This window comes from Onthophagus taurus, chromosome 6, assembly GCF_036711975.1.
Source record: "Onthophagus taurus isolate NC chromosome 6, IU_Otau_3.0, whole genome shotgun sequence".
Classification (NCBI taxonomy): Eukaryota; Metazoa; Arthropoda; class Insecta; order Coleoptera; family Scarabaeidae; genus Onthophagus; species Onthophagus taurus.
In genome coordinates this window covers 28,488,509-28,511,391 of record NC_091971.1, presented here as the reverse complement: position 1 = coordinate 28,511,391, position 22,883 = coordinate 28,488,509, and the positions used below count along the sequence as shown (strand labels likewise).

Below are 22,883 nucleotides of genomic sequence, written 5' to 3'. Positions count from 1 at the left end.
TTTGTGCAAACAATGTCAAACAATACTAACAAATTTGCATAACACGACTAACATAATTTGACTTGAATGAGGCTGATGCCAAGCTCTGTTAGTGTGGAATATTTTTTGTCACTTACGATAGGTAAACAATTAAAACCGTACTCATTAAAACGATTGTACTTACCACACCGCAATAACCCCAAAAGTGATAAAAGTGATTATGTAACTGATAAAATTACAAGGTATAAATATCTTGATTTTACGTTAAAAAGGTCTCTCAAACTCATTAAATATTACATCAATTTGGTCATTAATACTTACCGAACCAGTTTTAACACATTGTGGTTGGGCAAAAATATTTTTCATTTGCGAGGGTGTTAAAGGAATAAAGTGTCGAAATTTACACGGAGTTTTAGTTTCCGATTCCTGTATATTATCTTCTAATCCAATACACATCAATTCTGCTTTTGGTGTAACTGAATAGTCTGTAGATTTCCTATTAAGTGGTTTCGGCTTCTTTAAAGTACTCTGTATGTATTTATTATAATAACTTTGGTTTTGTTTACGAAAATCTCTCGCACTTTCAGTGCACTCGTATGATGGATCAAGTGGGGGAACGTATCTAGGTACTTTGGCAAACATTGTACAACACCTGAAAATAAATTAATTAAATTAAAACTGGGGGAAATTAGAAAGATTATTACGCAGTTTTTGCTCTCCATGGTCTCAAAGACCTTTGATTTTCGTTTGGCAAAGCAACCAAATCATCGCAATCACGATCTAAACGTTTTTTAACATCAATTGTTATTGCTTTTGTGTTATGAAACGACGAACTAAATTTCAAATCGTGACAATATTTTCCAACATCTCTAATATAATTCGGATCTAATCCTTTGTTAATTTCCGGTTTCGGGTGAGCTGTTAAGCATCTCACAACAAGTATTACATTTATAGAAATCTCCCCAATTACTTTCGGTTGTTCCTCTTTTGGCAAATCATAATACAACAAATCAAAAACAAGTTTTGAAGTAATCATTCCCAATTGTTGAGGAACAATTGTCACGGCGATTTCTTTTGACTCTAACGCATTTAAATAAAACGAAGCAGACTCTAAATTCACAAAAGGTATTTTTCGGTATCGTAATATAATGGGAAGGTTTGCCGATAAATTTCGTAATTCTAAAACTCTTATTTCCGTCTTTTGTAGGTATAGGTTTGGTAGACATATTTCGTCGGGAATTATTTTAACTGCAGGTGTTTCTGCAACCCCACATAGATGCAATCGAATCATATCTTTTTCAGTGATTTCATGAGATTTGGAATAAGACATTGCTTCCATATCACTTAATTCCTGGTCGCCAGCAGTATTAGTAGTAGTATCTAAAAAAATACCCGTTAACAACCCAGTCTCATCCGAGACCAGATTAGTTTACAAGTTCCATTTTCAACTTAATTTACTTACTACTAGGCATTGTAAAACTGCATAAAGTAACTATTGAAGATAAACTTCCTTTGTAAGAATAGGAAGTATCCGGGGTTTTTGTATAAAGATCCGCTACAGATTAATTAAAATAATGATTAAAAAAATTTATTTTTATTTTCGCAACAACTTACGCCCAATGAAGTTTTGTTGTAAATATCTACATCTGATTTTGTGTACGACCAAAGTACAAAAATAATACAATTTCTTGGATAAACCTTCTCTAAGCATAGGAGAAAATCTGAAAAATTATCTCATGCAAACTTTTAACAGAAAATTATTTCAAAAGAATTATTTTTTTACGTTATGAAAAACGGTTTTGTTTCTTGTGGTTGCATAACACCGTCAATAGGAGATAGTTTAAAATCGTGCACGTCTGGATTGTGAATGTGTAATTCTTCTAAACTCTAAAAAGTAACTGTTTCATTAATTTTTCATATTGATTTTAAACCATAAAAGGATACAGCGATATCGACGGGTTACTACCAGAACCAAAACACTCCATTTTTTCACTTAATTATTGAATTAAGTACTCTGTGTACACTATATTCTGTAAAGACGAGATAAGTACATCACGAGCCGAAATAATATGCGAAAAAGAAGTAGACATAGATTAAGATTTTAAATAAATTGGAACTCTACTAGTGAGCTCTTAATAACTTTTGCTACAAGCGCGAATATAGTTGACAATTCAATACTATTTCTACAAGAAGAAACGTAAAGCCACCTACATAACGCCAGATGGACCACCTGTTAATAGATAGTATTCTGGATGTAAGAATCAGAAAAGCGACATATAGATATAGAATAAGTGAACGATCAATACACAATAGTCTAAAACAAGAAAAATTGAACATACGTAACCTAAGTAAGAAATTCGAGAAAAGTGGATAAAAGAAATAGATAAAGTACTGGAAATAACCTCGAGCACAAACAACATTAATGAAGAATGGAACTCTTCAAAGTGATAGAAAAAAGGAAAATAAAACCATGGTTCATGAAAGAACGCAGCTAACAGCAATGTAAGTAAGAAAAAAAGGGAATGGCGAGCATGCAAGAAGAAATAGATAGATTAAGAGTGCTCGTTGAAAATATGAGTCAAGATCAGGGTGCGTCGACGATCGTTAATCCGGTCCTATCACCGGGGGAATTTTCATTTGTTAAAGATGAGTGGCAAAGTTGGATCACACATTACGAAAGATATCGATATGCAACGAGACTACAAAATTCCGATGAGAAAACACAAATTAATAGCTTACTCCTACACATGGGATCGAAGGTAACAAAATTATTAGAAACATTACAAAAAGTAGAAAGTAATTTTAATACATATAAAGAGTTAAAAGAGTTTTTCGGCAAACACTTTACCGATACGAACAATATAATTTACGCCCGTGCTAAATTTAATATGAGTTCATCATAAGTTTGGCAAAACATTGCAATTTTAAACAACTGGAAGAAGAGCTCATAAGAGATAGGTTAGTGGTAGGAATACTAGATTGTAAACTTAGTGAATCGTTACAGATGGATACAGAGCTAACATTAAATAAAGCTATGTGTATTTATAGATGGATGGTTTGTTTCAAACGAAAAGAAACACATGGCGTGTAGTGGTGCAAAGAAATCTTTTTGAGTAAATTAACAAGGTAACAAAGAAAAGAAGAAGTAAATAATAATCAGAATCAAGAAATTAACAGCTAAAATAATAAACAAGATATGTTTCTTAAAAATATGTTTAATGACGGGGCTAGCTCCTGAAGATGATTGAATGTAACAATCGAAACCGGTAGAGCCGACAATTAAAAAAACCATCCATCTATAAATACACATAGTTTTATTTCAATTATATAAAAATTGATATGGAAAGAAATAACCAAATAAATATTAATTAAATAAAGCGATCGAAAGAATAACCCAAGCGGAACAAATTCATTTGAAAAATACAGAATTAAGAGGAAAAACAGAACAAACCGATAGAGTAAAACGGTTTAAATATGGAAAAAGAAATCAAGAAGGAAAAAAAAGTGAGTATAAAGATGAAAATAGACATAAAAGGGAAGATAAAAGAAGTTCATACGACATGTGTATAAGATGTGGAGGGAAACCGAGACATGACAAGACAAAATATCTGGAAATTAACCTACGATGTTTGAAATGCAAAATGTTGGGACATTTCCAAGCCCATTGTAGAACAAAAAAGTTTAACGAAGTAGAAGAAAATGTTACAAATAGCGACACTGATGAGTCGGAAGAACAAAACTTCTTGGAAATAAGCGTTGACGGAGTTATAAAATCAAAACCATTGATTGCAAAACTGGGAATTGATGACGAACATGTAAATTTCAAGATAGATACTGGTGCTGATGAAAGTATAATTTCTTATCAAGAGTATAAAGGAAAATTATCAAGAATATAAAATAAAACTTGTAGAAAATGCGGAGCCATATGCTATTCCAACGAGTCGGAGGATCCCATTGCCTCTGCTGGACGAGGTAAAAAAGGAAATTGACACAATGGTAAAAAATGACGTGATAGAAAAAGTGGAAGAGTCTACCGAATGGTGTGCTCCTATGGTGATAACTCAGAAAAAGAATAGTAAGGTAGTAGCGTGATACTAGATGGCGTTAGGTGTATAAACAATTAGAAAAGAACCAGTTCGTAAATGGTGCGAGTAAGAACAAGTCGCTAGATGACCTCGGTGTGGTGCACGTTTTTCGTAGTCGTTCCATTAAAAAGAAAACCGAATTATTATATTTTTCTTAAGGATTGTCTGTAACCGTATAATACGAAATATCTAACGTTGAACCTAAATTAATATAAGATTAAAAAGAAACTGTGACGTGAGTTTTTGGTTAGCCCCTCAACGACCGTTACAATTTGGCGCCCAAACGTGCGGCGTTGGTGACGTGTTTGCGATCTTGGACAATATTGTGAAATAACTGTCTATAGCGAAGTTTTGGAAACTGCTTTAGTGGTTGGTAACTTTCACGTGTATCATCGACGAGTGGAAATTTCGCGAATTGCACATCCCGGTTCGATGGTAGCTCCAATGCGAATGTAGAAGCTTTTATTGATGCCATCTTAGTCTACAAGGATTGTAGCAATGTTTCCGATGAAAATGCGTTACGTGGGTTACCACTTTTGTTAACAGATCATGCTGCCACCTATTGGCAAGGCATTAAACAAACAATTAAGACGTGGAAAGATGCAATTGATGCGTTACGTTCAGCGTACAGCAAAGTTTTACCGCCATATCGGGTATATTGTGAACTATTTTCGAGAGAACAATCGGAAAATGAACAAACTGAACATTTTATATGTAATGCTCGTGCATTACTCGCGCAAGTGACGTATACAATCTCGGAAGAAATGCAAATCGATATGATTTACGGATTGTTGCGTAGGAAAATTCGAAAACGTGTTAGCCGCGAATCGGTAAAAAGTTTCACTGACTTAATCGAGTATTCGCGTAGTGCAGAACAATCTTTAGCGTGCAAAGATGATTTGAAAGATAAAATGAACGGAAAAGACAAAGACAATAGTGCGCGTAAGAAAGTAAAGTGTGCGTATTGCAAGACCTACGGACATTTGATTGCCGACTGCGAGAGCCTTAAACGAAAAACAGAAAAGAAAGGACCTATGAGCCCCAGCACAACGAATGCTGCTTCAAACTTCTCCAAACCAACGATTTCTTGTTATGGTTGTGGTGCCGAAGGGGTAATTCGTTCGAAATGTGGAAAATGTAATCCAAAGATAACAAACAACGACACGGTTGCTTCCGTAGAAACAGTAGAGTTTTATTCGCTTGATGAGGTATGTCGTAAGTCAAGGCCAACCGTTAAGGTAGGAATATTGGGTATGAATAGTCGGGCATGCTTGGACACTGGTGCAGTAAGAAGCATTATTGGTAGAACACTTTACGAAAAGATTAAAGACAAAGTAACTTTTACGAAAGAAAACGTTGTAAAGTTGGCAGATGGTAGTATGAATGGAGATGACGTATACAGTTGTATTTTGGATGTATCCCTAAACGATAAAATCATAACGAACAAGTTTCTAGCGTTAATGACATGTCACGACAATTGTACATTGCTAGGAATGGATTTTATTCGCCAAGCCCAACTTGTATTAGATGTATGTAAGGACCAATGGTATTTCAGCGAGCATCCGGAAGAGAGATACAGTTTTGTAAATGAGAATCAACAACCTGCCACATCACCTGTCATAAGTTCTATAGAACTCAGACCAGATGAGGCTAAGGATTTAACACGAGGTCAACGTGAGGATTTGAGGAATCTTGTTGCAAATACCCCGGTGTTCAAACGAGGGGAAGGCTTTACCCCTTATGCCGAACATTGTATTGTCATTGAGAAGAACCAAATTCCTATCTCCGTCCCTCCATATCGAATGCCTGCTCCAAAAAAAGAATTGTTGAAGAGAGAACTGGACAAACTTCTAGATGAAGGTATCATCGAAGAATGTGAGAGTCCTTAGACTGCTCCTGTGGTTCTAGTCCCAAAGAAAGACGGAAATGTACGATTATGCGTAGATTACCGACGCTTAAACGCAATAACAATCAGTGACCAGGATTGAAGACTTATTACATCAAGCGAAGAACACAAAATACATGACAACATTGGACATCCGTGCGGGATATCACCAGGTGAAGGTACGTGAGTGCGATAGAGACAAAACAGCTTTTACAACCCCGTTCGGTATTTTCCGGTACATCGGTATGAGTTTTGGACTTAAAAACGCGCCCGCGACTTTTCAGAGACTGATCGATAGCTTTCGCGCAGGTTTACCGCATGTGACAATGTTAGCTTATTTGGATGATTTAATAATTCTTTCAGAAACATTCGAACAACATATGTCAGATTTATGCGATGTATTTAAAAGACTTGAAATGTACAATTTGAAACTCAATCTACTGTCAAATATTTGGGTCATTTGATTACTTCGAATGGTATTTCTGTCAATCCTGAAAAGGTTAATGCCATCACTCAGATGCCTGAGCCAAGAAATTTGAAGCACCTAGTTTCTTTCGTACAGACTTGTGCATGGTATCGAAGGTTTATACCTGAATTTGCAAATGTCGCAAAACCTTTAACGAATTTGATGAAAAAGAACGCTTCTTGGACGTGGGATGATTCTCGGAGGAAAGCTTTAGAAACACTGAAGAGTTTGCTCACCTCAGCACCGGTACTACGTCAAGCGGATGAAAGCAAGCCATTCACATTAAATACAGATGCAAGTGATTATGCGATTGGAGCCGTGTTACTCCAAGGAGAAGGCAATGATGAACGACCAGTTGAATATGCCAGTCGATTGTTGACAGCTGCCGAAAGAAACTACACCAGTACAGAACGAGAAGCTTTAGCTGTAGTCTGGGCAGTAAATCGTTTTCGAGGGTACATCGAATATTCGGAAATACATGTGAAGACTGATCATCAACTTCGTCGATGGCTTATGGGATTGAAATCGCTAAGTGGACGCCTAGCCAGGTGGGCCCTTCAATTACAATCATTCAATCTTAAAATATCCTACATTCCCGGAAAGGCGAATCAGATTGCTGATACTCTTTCGAGACCTAGCTGTACAGATGAAAATTCCACTACATGTAGTGTATGTACAATAACTGTTGATCTAAAAGGGTATAGTTTAGAAAAATTACAGTCTGATCAATTAGCAGATCCAGAGTTGGATAAAATTGTCAAGTCCTTTAAAACTGTTCCTACGAATGAACACTACGTTCACTGGACTGGAAAAGGTTATTTAATGAACAATGGAGTTCTATATCGTTATTCTCCAGAATCGGACGAAGAAGAAGCACAATACGTAGTGCCATCACAATGCAGAGTCGAAATCATAAGGGAATACCATGATGATGCCACCGCAATACACTATGGATCCGAGAAAACCATTGAACGAGTAGCGAAAAGGTACTATTGGCCTGGAATGAGACGATACATCCAGACCTATATAAAGGCATGTGTTCCCTGCCAAAAGTACAAACCAACCAATTTAAAACCAGCAGGGTTATTGCAAAGCCCTACTTACAACCGAAGATTTGAAGTATTGTCTATTGACCTATTTGGACCATTACCCGAAACAGCGAAGAAAATCGATGGATTTTTATTATCGAGGATACTTCTACAAAATGGATTGAACTTTTCCCAATGAAAGAAGCAACAGCCGGCTCGTGAGCTCGACTTTTGGTGGAAGAAGTATTTCTGAGATATGGCTTACCAAGACGAGTTCTTAGTGATAATGGTGTGCACTTTGTTTCCGAGGTAATGCAGCAAACAATGTATATACTAGATGTCAAGCAGACTTTGAATCCTCTATATCATCCTGAAGCAAACCCAGTAGAAAGAAAAAACCGTGATTTAAAACCACAATTGGCTATCTTAGTGGAAAATGATCACACAACATGGGATGAGAGACTCCCACTGATTCGATTTGCGATGAATACAGCAACATGTTCCACAACAGAATATTCTGCAGCCTATTTGACGTTTGGACGAGAATTGCGGACTTTGGATGATCTCAGACATGATGCTAGAGAGGTATTGGAGACCGATAATTTCATTCCGCAGATGACTCCATATTTGAAACGATTCGTATCCAAACTGGTAGATGTTGCGGAAAATGTACAAAAGGAACAGGAATGTCGAAAACAATACGCAGATATACACAGACGTCCTGCTCCAGACTATCAACCTGAACAATTGGTTTTAATACGGTCTCATGAATTGAGCAAAGGGTCGAAAGGGTTCACTAGCAAATTAGCGCCGAAACGAGATGGACCATACGCAATAAGAAAAGGGATTTCCGCAACAACTTATGAAATAGAAGAACCTAAAACAAACAGAATAATTGGAAAATTTCATGCATCGGAATTGACTCCTTTCGTTGGAGCACCTGTGCCACCAACTTTACCGAGGAGGAAGAGAGGCCGTCCACCTAAGGTGCTGAACCATAATGGAGGACCAAATCATGGTTCCGAGGGGGGGGAGTGTAGCGTGATACTAGATGGCGTTAGGTGTATAAACAATTAGAAAAAAAAAACAGTTCGTAAATGGTGCGAGTAAGAACAAGTCGCTAGATGACCTCGGTGTGGTGCGCGTTTTTCGTAGTCGTTCCATTAAAAAGAAAACCAAATTATTATATTTTTCTTAAGTATTGTCTGTAACCCTATAATACGAAATATCTAACGTTGAACCTAAATTAATATAAGATTAAAAAGAAACTGTGACGTGAGTTTTTGGTTAGCCCCTCAACGACCGTTACAAGGTAAAATATCTACTAATTTTACGAAATTGAATAAAGTAGTGGTGAGAGAAAGATTTTTACTACCGCCTGTAGAAGAAACTCAAGCAAAGCTACAAGAAACAAAATTATTCTCTAAATTGGACTTTGCGTGCAGATTTACAAACGCATTCCATTTGTAATTACGAGTGCCCCAGAGGCATTTCAAAAAATGATGTATCATTTAATTAATGAATTGAATTGGGAAGGCGTACATGTGCACGCAGATGATATTTTGGTGACTGGAAGAAATTCAATGGAACATGACGAGAAATTACGAATTGTTTTGAAGAAAATTAAAAAAAGTTGGCTTGACGCTGAATAAAGAAAAATGTAAAATTAAAAGTGAAGAGACCAGTTATTTGGGATATATTGTGAGCAAGGATGGTATCAAAATAAACCCGAACAGTATTGAAGCAATTAAAAGATATCCAATACCGAAAAATCGTAAAGAAGTGAGAAGATTTCTCGATATTGTCAATTACGTAGCGAAGCTCATTGATAAAATGTCGGATAAAACAAGTACAATACGCGAACTACTGCGAGAAGGTTCAAATTATCACTGGACGAAGAAACATCAACACGATTTTGAGCAATTAAAAGAAGAAATAGTACGATAACCGGTTTTGGCTAAATTCTCTACGAAGAAAAGAAGTAGAATATCCGCCGATGCGTCATAGTATGGTATTGGAGCTGTTTTGGAACAACTTCAAGAAAACAGAGAATGGGTCTCTGTATATTATTATTCGAAAACCTTGAGTGAGGCCGAACAGTTTCTGATTGGTACAGAATTCCTAATTCTAACCGACCACAAACCATTGAGTGTATTATTGGCAACAAAGGAGATCAGCAAGTTATCAAATCGACTTCAAACATTCCGAATGCGGTTACTTAAATTTAATTATCGAATTGAGTATGTTCCAGGTAAGTCATTCCATGTACCAGATGCCCTGTCCAGAGCCCCACTTCAACAAGGAACAACAGACCTGGACGCTCTCTTAATGGATGAAGTGTATATCAGCTCAGTAATAAAAGAGGCTGATGGATGGATTTGTCCTGAAAGAACGATCAGAGAAGAACAAGATAAGGAGGTGATGATTATAGAGGCAAAAGAAAACGTTAAAACCGGAAGGAAAGAAAAAGAGAAATCACAATATTATAAGTACAGAAACGACTTAGCTATTGATAAAGAAATATTAATCTATAAAGACCGATTGGTAATACCAAAAACCCTAAGAAAGAGAAGCTTAAACCTATTACATGACGAACATTTTGGGATGGGTAAATGCAAAGCCAGAGCGAAACAAAGTTTATGGTGGCCTGGAATTTATCAACAGATCGACGAAATGATTCAGAATTCCGAAATATGTGTACAAACAAAACCAACAGCAACGGAACCGATGATATCTATGGAGATCCCAGGAAGACCTTGGAGTGTAGTTGGAGTAGACTTGGCCGATTACAAAAATCGCACATACGTAGTAATTCAGGATTATTATTCAAAATACCCTGGGGTGAGAAAACTAACATCTACAAAGAGTAGAGACATAATTGAAGTAAAGAAAGATGTATTTGCCCGATATGGCATACCGGACGTTGTAAGATCCGATAATGGTCCACAATTCAACTGTCTTGAATTCAGACAATTTGCAGAAAAGTATGGATTCAACTGGACATCATCCAGTCCAGAATATCAACAGTCAAACGGATTGGCTGAGAGCGCTGTCAAAACATTAAAAACAATTTTAAAAAGGAACCCAAAAGATCCTTATTTAGGTTTGCTGGCGTATCGCAACTCAACATTGACATGTGGCGCTTCTCCAGCACAGCTGTTATTTGGACGAAACCTTCGCGAGAGAATACCAATATCGAAAAACAAATTAAAAACCTGGAATAGGAGAAAAGAAAACAAAAATATAATTATGATCGACGACATAGAACAATAGAAAGGGAAGATTATAAGATCGGCGATAGAGTGTGGATTATAGACAGGAAAAGAGAAGGTATTGTACGAACGAAAACAGATAAACCAAGATCTTATACGGTAGAGACTGATGGTGGAAAAGAAATAAAACGTAACAGAAAACATTTAACGAAACTACCCAAAGCAAGAGAAGACGATAAACAAGAGGAAGCCTCTACTCAAAATAAGCCGTTAACGAAAATACAAGAAGTACAAGAAACAGAACACCTCCAAGTAAACTTAAAGATCATAATGTTTATTAAAATAATTTGGATCCAAGGAAAGAAAAAAAAAGCCTATTCAGGTTAAATTGCTTTGTTTTCAAAATTATTTTCAAATTAGACTTAGTTTCTTTTAGGCAACTAATAAGTCAATTATTCCGACGTTTGATTTTTATAAAAATTTTATGTGTTAATTCAAAGAAAAAGGGATGTAGTTATGAAAAGAAAAAAGAAAAGGGATTGTAGGGTTATGAAAAAGAAGACTTGTAACGGTTTTGTGTAGTGTAAAAACGCTCCATTATAAAAGTTAGTTTGAACATTAATAAATGATTTAATGAAACTAAAAAGTATATTATTCGTGTCTACGAATACAAAACAACTAGCACGATTTCATATCACACATTGTAGATTCAATTGAAAGTTTTACCTATATTCTATCTCATTAAAGTTGTTAATGACAAGAAGTGTATTAATTTTGAAATGATTGCTTCTGAACACGAACCTATTGCTGAAAACATAAAAAAATATATAGAGTCTGATGGTTCTGAGAGCGATAAAGGTTATGTGTCTGATATAGAAGATGATGTGTGAACAGTGAGTGATTTAAAAATGATAACCAATAGAAAAAATGAGTAAAAAATATGAAACGATTAATTAAAAATAAAACTTCCGGATTATGCCGTGCGTATATTAAATCGCTGTATGACTTTTCAGATGCCATGTTGCTACCTTCTCAATGCAATGCCTTCAGTGGTTTGCTGATTGTTCTATGTCTCACCACGACTTCGTCCTGTTTTAGTCGCTTGGTTATCTGTTCCGTCACACCTAAAGCAAAAGATAGGCAGATGAAACCTGTTGTCTCCAGGTTCTTCGCCGTGTTAGTTCGTTGGATATCCTTCGAAGTATAACAAGTCCTTAAGAGTCCGTCCTTTAGTAGACAGTACACTCCGTGTTTGAGTTGTTGATTGTACGTTCTGGTTACTGATACATCAAAGAATGGTAGCTAGTTGTCCTTTTCTTCCTCCAAGGCGAAGTTTTTTGATTGTGATAAGATAGAAATACCTAACAGAAGCACCCACTACCACCAAAGATGAACCAGAGGGGCTGTAGAAATTAGGCATAATAAGAACATCAACAGAGAGGGTGGTATGGAGCAGTGCAAAACCCGGAAGCGCAGGATTCCAACGTGGATAATATGGTGACTAGCATTCTTGAAAGATATATGTACATGTTTGATAGTAAAAAGAAGTTAACTCTCTTGTGCTGGCTCATCTGTTGCTTCATTACCAGCAACCCCAGAGTGATCCGGGGCCCAGATCATAGAAACTCTGTTATCACAACTCATGTTCTCTTACAATCATTAACCAGAGCCGACACCGTTTGCACGGTGTGACGCCTAAATTTGTGACGCTTTACCGGCAAAAGAAAATACAAAAAAAAACTATTCACAACACAAAACCAATTACAAAATTCCACGGCGCAAGTACGGGTCCTCGCCTAGCTCAGTGAAGATGGGGAGGGTTTCATTTCTAAGGCGCCACACAGTTGCTCCCGTACGGCCCACGAACTGTGACGTGATGTTAAGCAAAACAGGAAAATTGTAAACGAGCACACAGATAACAGACAGAAAGATGAAATTTCAGTTGCATAAAAAAATAATAACTTTTATTAAAAAAAATAATAATATGTACAGGCAAAATAAAAAAAAAGTTTTGTTTCTTTCCAAATATTCAAAATGACGTAAAATCAAACAATAACAAATAATGAACTCCAAAATATTAATGTTAGCGAAATAGAAAATTAAAAAAAGAAATAAACAATCAGCAAAAGTATTCGAACCCGCGCTTCGACCCCGTAGCGTTGAATTCAACTTAAAGCCGGATATAAACCGATATAATATATCGGTATAAAACCGGTAAATACAAAATAATTGAATTGTTTTAAAAGATATTCCTGGCCTTTTTTCCCCGATGTAATGTTCAAGTATCGATGATTTTGTATCTTATCTTTCCGCAGCAACGACCTCTGGTGGGAAGGAAAGGAATTGATGATATTATTTTCGAATTTGATCCTTAATGTTTCTTGTAGGAAAGCAACACACCGAAGTGGATGTTTCCAAGATGGTAGAACGAAACGTTTGATTGAACGAAATTTCGCTCTTAGAATGATTACCAAAAAAAAAAATAATAATATAGAAAATAATAAAAACAAAAAATTAGGAAAAGAAAAACAAAAGTTTTAGGATTCAAAAATAGATTAAGTAGGAAATTAGTTTAGTACATATATTTTTTTTTAAAGAGTAAGTTAATTATAGTAGTTTGGTAAAGAAAGAAAGAATGATTACATGAAAGATTAAAAGAAATAGGAAAAGTTAGAAAAATGCACGCTTACCTCTGATGTTCGAGGTTTAAAACCAGAAAGATGAATTTTAATGTAAATACACCAAAAATCCGGAAGAATCCGATGACTTGAAACGTATAAACACGATTTCAAGAGAAATGCAGCGGTGATGAATCCGAAAATTCACGAAACGGCAACATTTCCAAAATCCAAATATGGCGAAAACCCAAAAATGCCTCAAACACCAAGCACCACATTGTATCGTAACTGGTTACTCAAGAAGAGACCCGAGATGTAAGCCACAACGCTTTTAAATAAAATTAAAGGGCCACAAAAAATTACACCTGCGCGATCAGTAAACACATCCACAAAAGAACGAAAAACGAAGAAAAATCAAGAAAAGGAAAAGAAAATTTATCTGAAAGGATAAAAGGGACTTAGGGAGTTTCGGAATCGAGATCGTTGCTGGAATATGAAAAAAAAAACAAATTAAACAAAACTTAATAAAGTTAAATCCAAACAAACACAAATATTTCAAAATATTTTCGCCTGGAATACATTACAGCACGTACCCAGGCTGTAGGCTTCCTTAATTCGAGGTGTCTGGCAGCATACTCCTGCTCCGACGCCTTCCGGCAATTTTGATCCATCTGTAAACATGCAAGTATCTGCCTGAACCAAAGAATTTTCATTTTCGATCCAGGACTGTCGCTCAGGCAGTGCAATCTGGAATCGAACATTAAAACCGATAGTGATCCCGCCAAATCTGACGGATGCTTATAATGTCGTCCGCAGCCCATTGGTAGGACATGTCGGAACAGTTTTGAGCATATTACTTAAATCTGTAAATAGTTGTTCTAGCCACTTTCTCTATATGCAAATGCAGAGGAGATAGGCCAAGCAAAACCTCCATTGCTAGAGTTGGCGTTGTGCTTATCGCACCAGAGATTGCCAATCCAACTACCCGTTGAATTCGTGAAAGTTTACTGATAACTGAAGTCTGTCGGACTTTCCTATACCAGGCTGCTGGTCCGTATGTGATCAAAGGTCTAACCACAGTCACATAGAGCCAGTAAAGTCTTTCAGGGGTTAGACCCCAATTTTTTCCTCAAAGACTGCGACAAGTCCACAAGGAAATCCCTGCAAATGTCCATTCCATGACAAGGTTTTGTCTAGTATTAATCCTAGATATTTGATTTCCTTTGAGAAAGGAATTTCTTCACCTTGGATAGTTGGGCGGATTAGTCTACCCAACTTTCATTTCCTGGTGAAGGGCATAACAATTGTCTTTCACGTGTTTATCGAGAGGTTCTCTCCCTTACACCAAGCGTAAATGGCATCTAGGGTCACCTGGAGGACTTTAGATATCCTCGACAAACAGGTTCCTTTGACCATAACGACAATATAATCAGCATAACCTTGTATTTTTACACCAATAGTTTCGACTATCTCAATCAGATCGTCAACCAGGAGGGACTAAAGCAGGGGAGATAATTAATTGATCAGTAACTGAGCAATTACTGATCATCCGTCGCTATACCGCATAGGAAGCGAAGACATCGGGGAAAATTATGAAGCATAGTCAGATGGGGGCACGACTGTCGGAGAAAATGGAGAGACCATGCTGGGAGAATAAAAGAACACAGATTGCCGAATTTCTTCAGAAAAGAAAAGCTACATGGGACTAGACCTCCTAGAAGTTCTCCGAAGAGGTGATACGATAGTTAGACTTCAGGATACCTGCCACGATTTCTGAACTGTTGAAGAACAACATGGTCGAGTCCTATTATAAAGGATAGAAAATGAAGAAAAAGTTTATGCATTTTGATAATTCACAAACTTGAGTCCAAATATGTTACTACAGTTGAGGAATAATGGGAATCCTATTTTGGAAATGACCTAATCTATCTTCACAATGACTTCAGGATCTAGCGTATTTCTGTGGATTTGATGTTTATCTCTTTGGTCCAAGAACTTAGAATAGACTTCAACTCTACTTGCAGTCCTAATTGCGTGATATACAAAAGATGATGTTATCGACTTGGAATTAGCAGAAACACACAATGCACAATATATGGAAACTTCTATCAATAAACACAAATTAGTAGGTATTCATTTCATTGTTTGGGCGGTGATATACAGGGTGATTCATTAGCTCTATGACAAACTTTGGCAGATGAAAGGTGATGCGATTCTAAGGAAAAAATGTTATATCAATATGGGTCCGATTCATTTTGATTAAAGAGTTACAAGCCTTTGAAAATTTTACACAGTTTAATAGGCAAATGAAAATGTAACATAAAAAATAAGTTTAAAAATTACAAAAATTGTTCGAAATATCCGCCTTCAGCTTGAATGCACGCCTCACATCGACGAAGTAAAGATTCTATTACACGACGTATGATATTTGGATCATTCCGTATGCTATTAGCTGCATCTTGAATTCTGTCCAGTAGTTGCTGACGGGTAGTAATTTCTACATGGTACACAAGCTGCTTCATGTGTCCCCAGAAATAATAATCCAGCGGATTTAGATCTGGGGATCGTGGTTTCCAGACTACTGGACCTCCATTGCCAATCCATTTGTTTGGAAAATGTTCATATAACCAAGCGATGAGTTCTCTACCTCGATGTGGTGGTGCACCATCGTGCTGATACCACATATTTTGAACGATGTTAAGTGGTACGTCGTCGATAAAATCGAAAAGGTTATGTCCCAAGAAATTTCTGTACATATTTGCATTTAAGCGTTCATTTATCACCCATACAGGTAGCAAAGAATTGTTAAAAATGCCACCCCAAACGTTTACACTAAACCGTTGCTGAAATCTTCTTGGTCTAATTGCATGTGGATTTTGCAAGGACCGCACATGTTCGTTATGATAATTATTTATGCCGTCCCTAGTGAAACACGCTTCATCAGACCACAGAACTTGGGAAATGAAGTTATTATTTTGAGCATGTTGCTGAATAATCCAGTGGCAAAATGCTAAGCGTTGCTCAGTATCTCCAGGATGTAATGCTTGAACATTTTGGCGATGAAACGGATGTAACATTTCTCGATTCAATACACGCCATACAAAACTTTGGGATATTTGTAACATGCTCGCTATACGCCGAGTACTAATTGAAGGGTCATCAAGTACTAAATCAATAACACGTTCTTCATTTTGTACATTCACATCATGGGGACGAACGGAATGTAGTGGAGCGGGGTTACCTGTTTCTCTCAGTCTGCGAAATGATACACTAAACACTGTATGGGCAGGTTGATGTCTATTTGGAAACCTACGAAGGTATTCTCTTGCTGCTGGCCGAGCGTTTCCGTTACAAAGCCCGTATACAAAAATAATATCTGCATATTCTTCAGTCGTAAATACATGCATTTTCGTTTTCGATCAAAAATCTGACAATTATAAACTTTGAAACACACAGAATAGAGTAAATTGACATGTTTGACATAAAGAACTCTGTATTTGTGTTTCATAATTATTGTTGCGATTGTTGCAAATCTTTACTTCGTCGATGTGAGGCGTGCATTCAAGCTGAAGGCGGACATTTCGAACAATTTTTGTAATTTTTAAACTTATTTTTTATGTTACATTTTCATTTGCCTATTAAACTGTGTAAAATTTTCAAAGGCTTGTAATTCATTAACCAAAATGAATCGGACCCATATTCATATAACATTTTTTCCTTAGAATCGCATCACCTTTCATCTGCCAAAGTTTGTCATAGAGCTAATGAATTTATTAAGTCAACTATAATCAGGTTCCAATTTTTTTTACTTCCACTAAAACTCCTTAATGTGTGATAAACTCCGCTTATTTCCCCTTGTAAGTTTCAGCCTTCCCTTAACATAGTTCGCTTTATTCAATGTACGCTTGTTTCTTTTGGATTTATTGTTTCCATCTGAAGACGGTACGTATCTTGTATCGGACATTCCAAAGGCAACTGCTTCCTTGGCTGATACAAGATCTTATTGAATGAATGAGACGAGTCCGCAAAATAATGCAAAAACACTGCGAATTATTAATTATTATTAATTAGAAATGATTCAGAAAGGGAAAAGGAAATATAGGGTACAAGAACTTTAAATTTTTTTCCAAACTACCTGCATGTTTAGAAAGAAACCAATTTTGTTTATCTGTTCTTAGTGATGTTCAATAAACTTTTTCTACAACCCTAACGTTTATCTTTGAATCTGATTTTTTAAATGTGTTTAAAATATTTATTCCTCAAAACTATTTTGGGAGTTATCTGGTTTTGACAGTAACCCGACAATATTAACACATTTCCTGAATCTAGCACTGTGCTGAGATGCAAAAATACTTGATATAGAGTGTCGACGTGATTCGAAAATCATAATAGATTCAAGAACTTGATCAAATAAATAAAATAATTAAGTGGTAACATACAAGGCTCATATCATGATATTCTCCATCTGTTGCAAACATACAATCTCCAGCACTATAATTACGTATCATCAAATATTGAGATGATTTCAGTCCATAATAAGTAGGTGTAAAATAGATTAAAGTAAATTGTTTTGAAGCCCGAGAATGGATCGCTTCCAATCTTGGAATAATAACCGTCGCCGTAATTGGAATAATCAACATTTTATCGCATTTTATTACCAATGTGTAATGTAAAGGACCAACACTTAATGGAATTATTTTTATTTTTATTTCATATTTCGATTTTGCCTTAAAAAATTGAAAAAGATTATTATTTTTCTATTTAATTTTACAAATGATGTAATACTTATAATTACCATCACAACTCCTTTCGGGGGTTCAAGTACAATATGTCCTCTAGTTTTAGAAATGTCAATATGAAAAGGAGCTAAAGAATGACCATCATTTGTAAGGGTTAGGACGCGTTGAGTTGAAAGCACATTTTCGTCGATAACGCCAAAATCAAAACTTGGTGGGTTAAAAGAAATTTTAGCGCAGGTCAATATTCTAAAAAAATTTCAATAAAATTATCTTTTAATTTATGAAATGTGTTATTTTGTTTTAAGATCAACGTATTATAAGTAGTTAGTCTCAAAACAAAACCACATTATTATTTATTCCATCTTACATGATAACATCATAAACAACTTTTTCATTATTAATACCAATTATAATTGTAAATTTTAAATTATTTATATCGACATTTGGTACACACACTTTTCTCAATAATTTTCGTCCTGGTTTTAACATAATTCCACCACCAGCAGTTACATTGATTTGCTTAAAAGTTATTGAACCTAAATTAATCTTTTAAGAACAATTCTTATTCTTACCTTAGGAGTAGATAATATCCTAATGAATGCATCGACTTTTCCTTCATTTTTAAAACAGATTTTACCTTGAATTGTCTTCCCAGCGTAAGCATTTTTAAAACACAATCTGGCCGGAGATATTCTCACATTCTCAATTAATAAAGATGATTTCTCTTCTTCTATTGTATCAATAGAATCATACGATTCCATTTGTTATTCATAAAAGAACATATATTAAACATATAAATCAAAGCACACAAAGACAATGTCATTGAAAAAATATTTAAATCACTTGTCAGTGAAAGCAATAGGAAATAGCATATTACAGTACAAGTCAGGAAACTATGTCGGACTTCAAAAAAAGAAAAGACATACAAGTTAGTGGAAAATATTAATTTCCCACGTGTGCTCTATAGAGTTTTGTTCAATCCTACTATTTAAGGAAAACCCGTCTTAAAATTCGATAATTCCGGAGTAATTTCATGTCGATATGTCGGCGACGACAGCAGTTTTTGAAATTGTCATGCCCTTAATTGATATATGTATTGTGTCAAATTGTTAATTGTCATCGTTATGCATAAAATTAATAAATTGATTAAAATTAATAATTTATACAAGTGAAATACTTAATGAACTTTCCACGGATTCCAACGCGGTTTTAGATACCGTTATCAGTTTTTCAAAGTTATGTCTCTCTAATTTTTTTAGAGCGATTGAAGCGAATTATAAATTAAAAAGGAATAGAAATAAGCTATGCGGGGAGAGGAGGGTTTCGTCCAATCGGAAAAGATGGTCCTGATGTGTGTTCCAGAGACAGAACGTCGCGCCTTTATTGCTTCATGTAAGTAAGATAAAGGCGCGACGTACTGTCTGGAACGCAGCACCTTTTGACCCAAAAAATCGGGAACTTTTTTCATTTAACTTGCGATAAAAAGAAAACCGCGGATCCGAAAATTTTCAAATTAACATATGTTATGTAGAAATGTTCAGTGATTATAACAAACTTTATCTCAATTTTTTTTATCTAGCGGTTGCGAAGATATCGATCTCTAAAGTGAAGGGCCTTGATTTTTTCCATCGATAGTAGAATTCTTGAAACCATATCTGATTCAAATTGACTTCTCACAATCAGTGCAAATACAATTGCTTAACTGAGTACCCACTATAGCCGACCATAATAATACAACTTTTGTGGTCTTTGGGTAAGATTTTCATTATGCCGACTTAACACTCGCAGATAATGTAAAAGATTTAGGTAATGTTGACTCTATATTTATCGTATATAATTACAATGAACACGTGGGTTCGTTTGTTTTTAAAAAGTTTATTTAAGCACAACATTAGAACAACATTAAACGAATTAAAACAAATGAATAAATGAATATTAAAATAGTTAAAACTTTAATTATTACTTATAATTAATTACAATTAAACTTTCTTTCAGATTATAACAAAGAGTTTGATTTGTAATAATCTTCGCGACGCGAATTGCACCGATGCTAGATGACAATTAAAAATTACATTGTGCATTCGCGGTGTTTTATATCTTTTCTTCTTGTTGATAGCGATTTCCAGGAATTCCTCCGGGATCCTGTATCTCTAACCGTGTAACTATATGTATAATTATAGGTGTGAATTTTTCCAAAAAAACCACTGTTTGAGAACGATGAAAGATATTTATTTAATTATTAAATCGGTGCTACGCTACGTTTCGACCAATAAGTTGGTCTTCTTCAGGCACGTCTAAAAAGGTTTTATAGGTTCAATACAAATAATTAAGACAAAATTATATATTGAATATTTACCGTCTTAGGATGTAGCAAATGGAGGATTTGATCTATACATATAAATTTAACATCGTAAAGGCAATGGAGATAATTCGTTATTTAGACGTACATAATTTTAAGTTAGAGTTTAAAGATTTACATGAGGGTCGAATTCTAAAATGCATATAAAAAAACATATAAAAAACAATTTCGGAAAAAACGTTGACTTTTTGTACATTAAAACATTAAAACATAATGTCGGCTCACCTTTTTTTTTAACTATATATACAGGGTGTATCTGAATGACTGCAACAAACTTCAAGGGGTGATTCTTTAGTGAATTTTAAGGGTACTTTGATATATGAACTATGGGCGACTTCGGCTCCCTTCAGGAGCTACACCCCTCCAAAAATGGCGGAAAATTTTGGTTTATTTTTTTTTTCTCAAAAACCATAAACGCTAGGAAAATGAAATTTGGGGAATATGTTTAACTCATAATAGGGCACGTTTTAACCCTATTTGTACTTTCAACCTATCCTTCTAAACTACTAAACGTAACCACCCCCGTTCAATTTATGCCTAGATTTTTTGTATGAAGATGATAAATACATTGGAAAAATTTCAGTTAGATAGATAAAACTATTCTAAAACTTTTTTGTCTCTCTGCTGTTCTTCGAAAAATTAATAATTTCTGAGAAAAAAAATAATTAAGCAAACACTAAGTGGTAAGCGTGGGTTGTTAATCGAAAGTTGGAATGAATTTTTAATGAAAAAATCTTAGTAGGCTTTGCAATCTTTGTCAGAAATATTTTTGACGTTTAAATGTCAGTGGTTTTCGTACTATAATTATTGTTTTATTTGAAATTTTGAAACGTCGAGTGAACGAGCGTAAATGCGATAGAACTTTATTTAAAAATTAATTTGAAAAACAATAATAATAGTAAGAAAAACACTGACATTTAAACGTCAAAAATATTTCTGACAAAGTTAGCAAAGCCTACTAAGATTTTTTCATTAAAAATTCATTCCAACTTTTGATCGACTACCCCGTTGATTAACGGACAGTGTTTGCTTTATTATTTTTTTCTCAAAAATTAGTCGTTTTTGGAAAAATTTTAGAGAGACAATAAAGTTTGAGGATACTTTCATCTACCTAGGTAAAATTTTTTTAATGTATTTATCATCTACATAAAAAAAAAATAGCAAAAATGTAAAGGGGGTGGTTACGTTTAGTAGTTTAGAAGGGTAGGTTGAAAGTACAAATAGGATCAAAACATGCCCTATTATGAGATAAACATATTCCCCAAATTTCATTTTTCTAGCGTTTATGGTTTTTGAAAAAAAAAAATTAAACCAAAATTTTCCGCCATTTTTGGAGGGGTGTAGCTCCTTAGGGGAGCCGAAGTCGCCCATGGTTCATATATCAAAGTACCCTTAAAATTCACTAAAGAATCGCCCCTTGAAGTTTGTTGCAGTCATTCAGATACACCCTGTATATATATACAGTGCTAGCGTAAAGTAACCCCCCCCCCCCCTGTTTAACTTCTGAACAGATTGAGATATCAATATGAGCAAAAAAACGTCAGTTTCTATATTTTATCAGCACAAATATTTTCTTATGGAAAATTTTGCTATCACTTTTAGTTTTTCCGGAAAATGAATCAACTTTGTTTTTTTAAATGGAACACCCAGTATATTATGGTATCTTCCGAAAGAATAAAACAATACGAATCCAACAATACCTCACAATCAAATATCGGTTTATTAGTTTTTTACATAAATATTAAACAAAATGCGAAATTTCGCCGGAAAAACCAACGTATCTTCGTTGACTACCTGTCGAGATACAATGGGCCAGATAAATGGTGGACGGTCAGTTAAAGGTCGGTCTACGCTCGGGTTAAGCAGGGTTAAAATCGGCAATTCTTTTAGAATGTTTTTATGAAACAATCAATGCAAGAAAAGGATAAAAAGAAAGTTCGTCTTAAAACTTCTAAGAAAAAATTGTAATAACAACAATTTTAAAGTTTGTAGGTACCTTGAAATTTTGTATTTAAGGCAGCATGCAAATATTGTCCTTCATTTCTATCTTGGAATTCTACCCGACCAAGTATAACCAAAGAAAGGCGAGATCAAAATGGCTAGAAGGAGTTTAGAGCACAAAATCGGAGGAATTTTCATATTCGCTCGTGCTGACAGAAATGTACATGAAACAGAGCGACAATTTAATGAACGATTTCCTGAACATCCAATTAGTCAAAAATATTTAAGAAAACTTGTAAATAAGTTTTTGGAAACTGGAAGCGTCGAAGACCGCAAAAGAACTGGTCGTCGTTCGATTTCTGAAGACACACAAGTGCAGATGTTAACAGAAGTAGTTAATGCGTGCATGATGTCGTCTGCTGCTATCGCATCAACGTGTGATGTGGGTCCAACAATGGCGGGGAAATATTTTTAGATTTGTTTCAGTGATGAATGTACTTTCTTTTTGGATGGAAAATTGCATCGGCAAAATGTACGTTACTAGAGTGATTTTAATCCACATGAATATCGT

General features: G+C 35.2%; 1 protein-coding gene across 1 annotated transcript in view; it reads right to left on the bottom strand.

Annotated features, from left to right (window-relative positions):
* LOC111414591 (cilia and flagella-associated protein 47-like) overlaps positions 1–19,064 on the bottom strand; it is a 36,754-nt gene extending 17,690 nt beyond the window's left edge. The window contains exons 1-9 of the mRNA XM_023045980.2: positions 18,585–19,064; positions 18,380–18,531; positions 18,069–18,258; positions 17,713–18,000; positions 1,763–1,866; positions 1,594–1,700; positions 1,442–1,534; positions 684–1,359; positions 301–631 (exon numbers count right to left, since the gene is read on the bottom strand). Of these exons, the coding sequence (XP_022901748.2) occupies positions 301–631; positions 684–1,359; positions 1,442–1,534; positions 1,594–1,700; positions 1,763–1,866; positions 17,713–18,000; positions 18,069–18,258; positions 18,380–18,531; positions 18,585–18,773 (2,130 nt within the window). The 5' untranslated portion in view covers positions 18,774–19,064. The remainder of the gene's footprint in view (positions 1–300; positions 632–683; positions 1,360–1,441; positions 1,535–1,593; positions 1,701–1,762; positions 1,867–17,712; positions 18,001–18,068; positions 18,259–18,379; positions 18,532–18,584) is intronic.
* Positions 19,065–22,883: the final 3,819 nt, after the last annotated feature.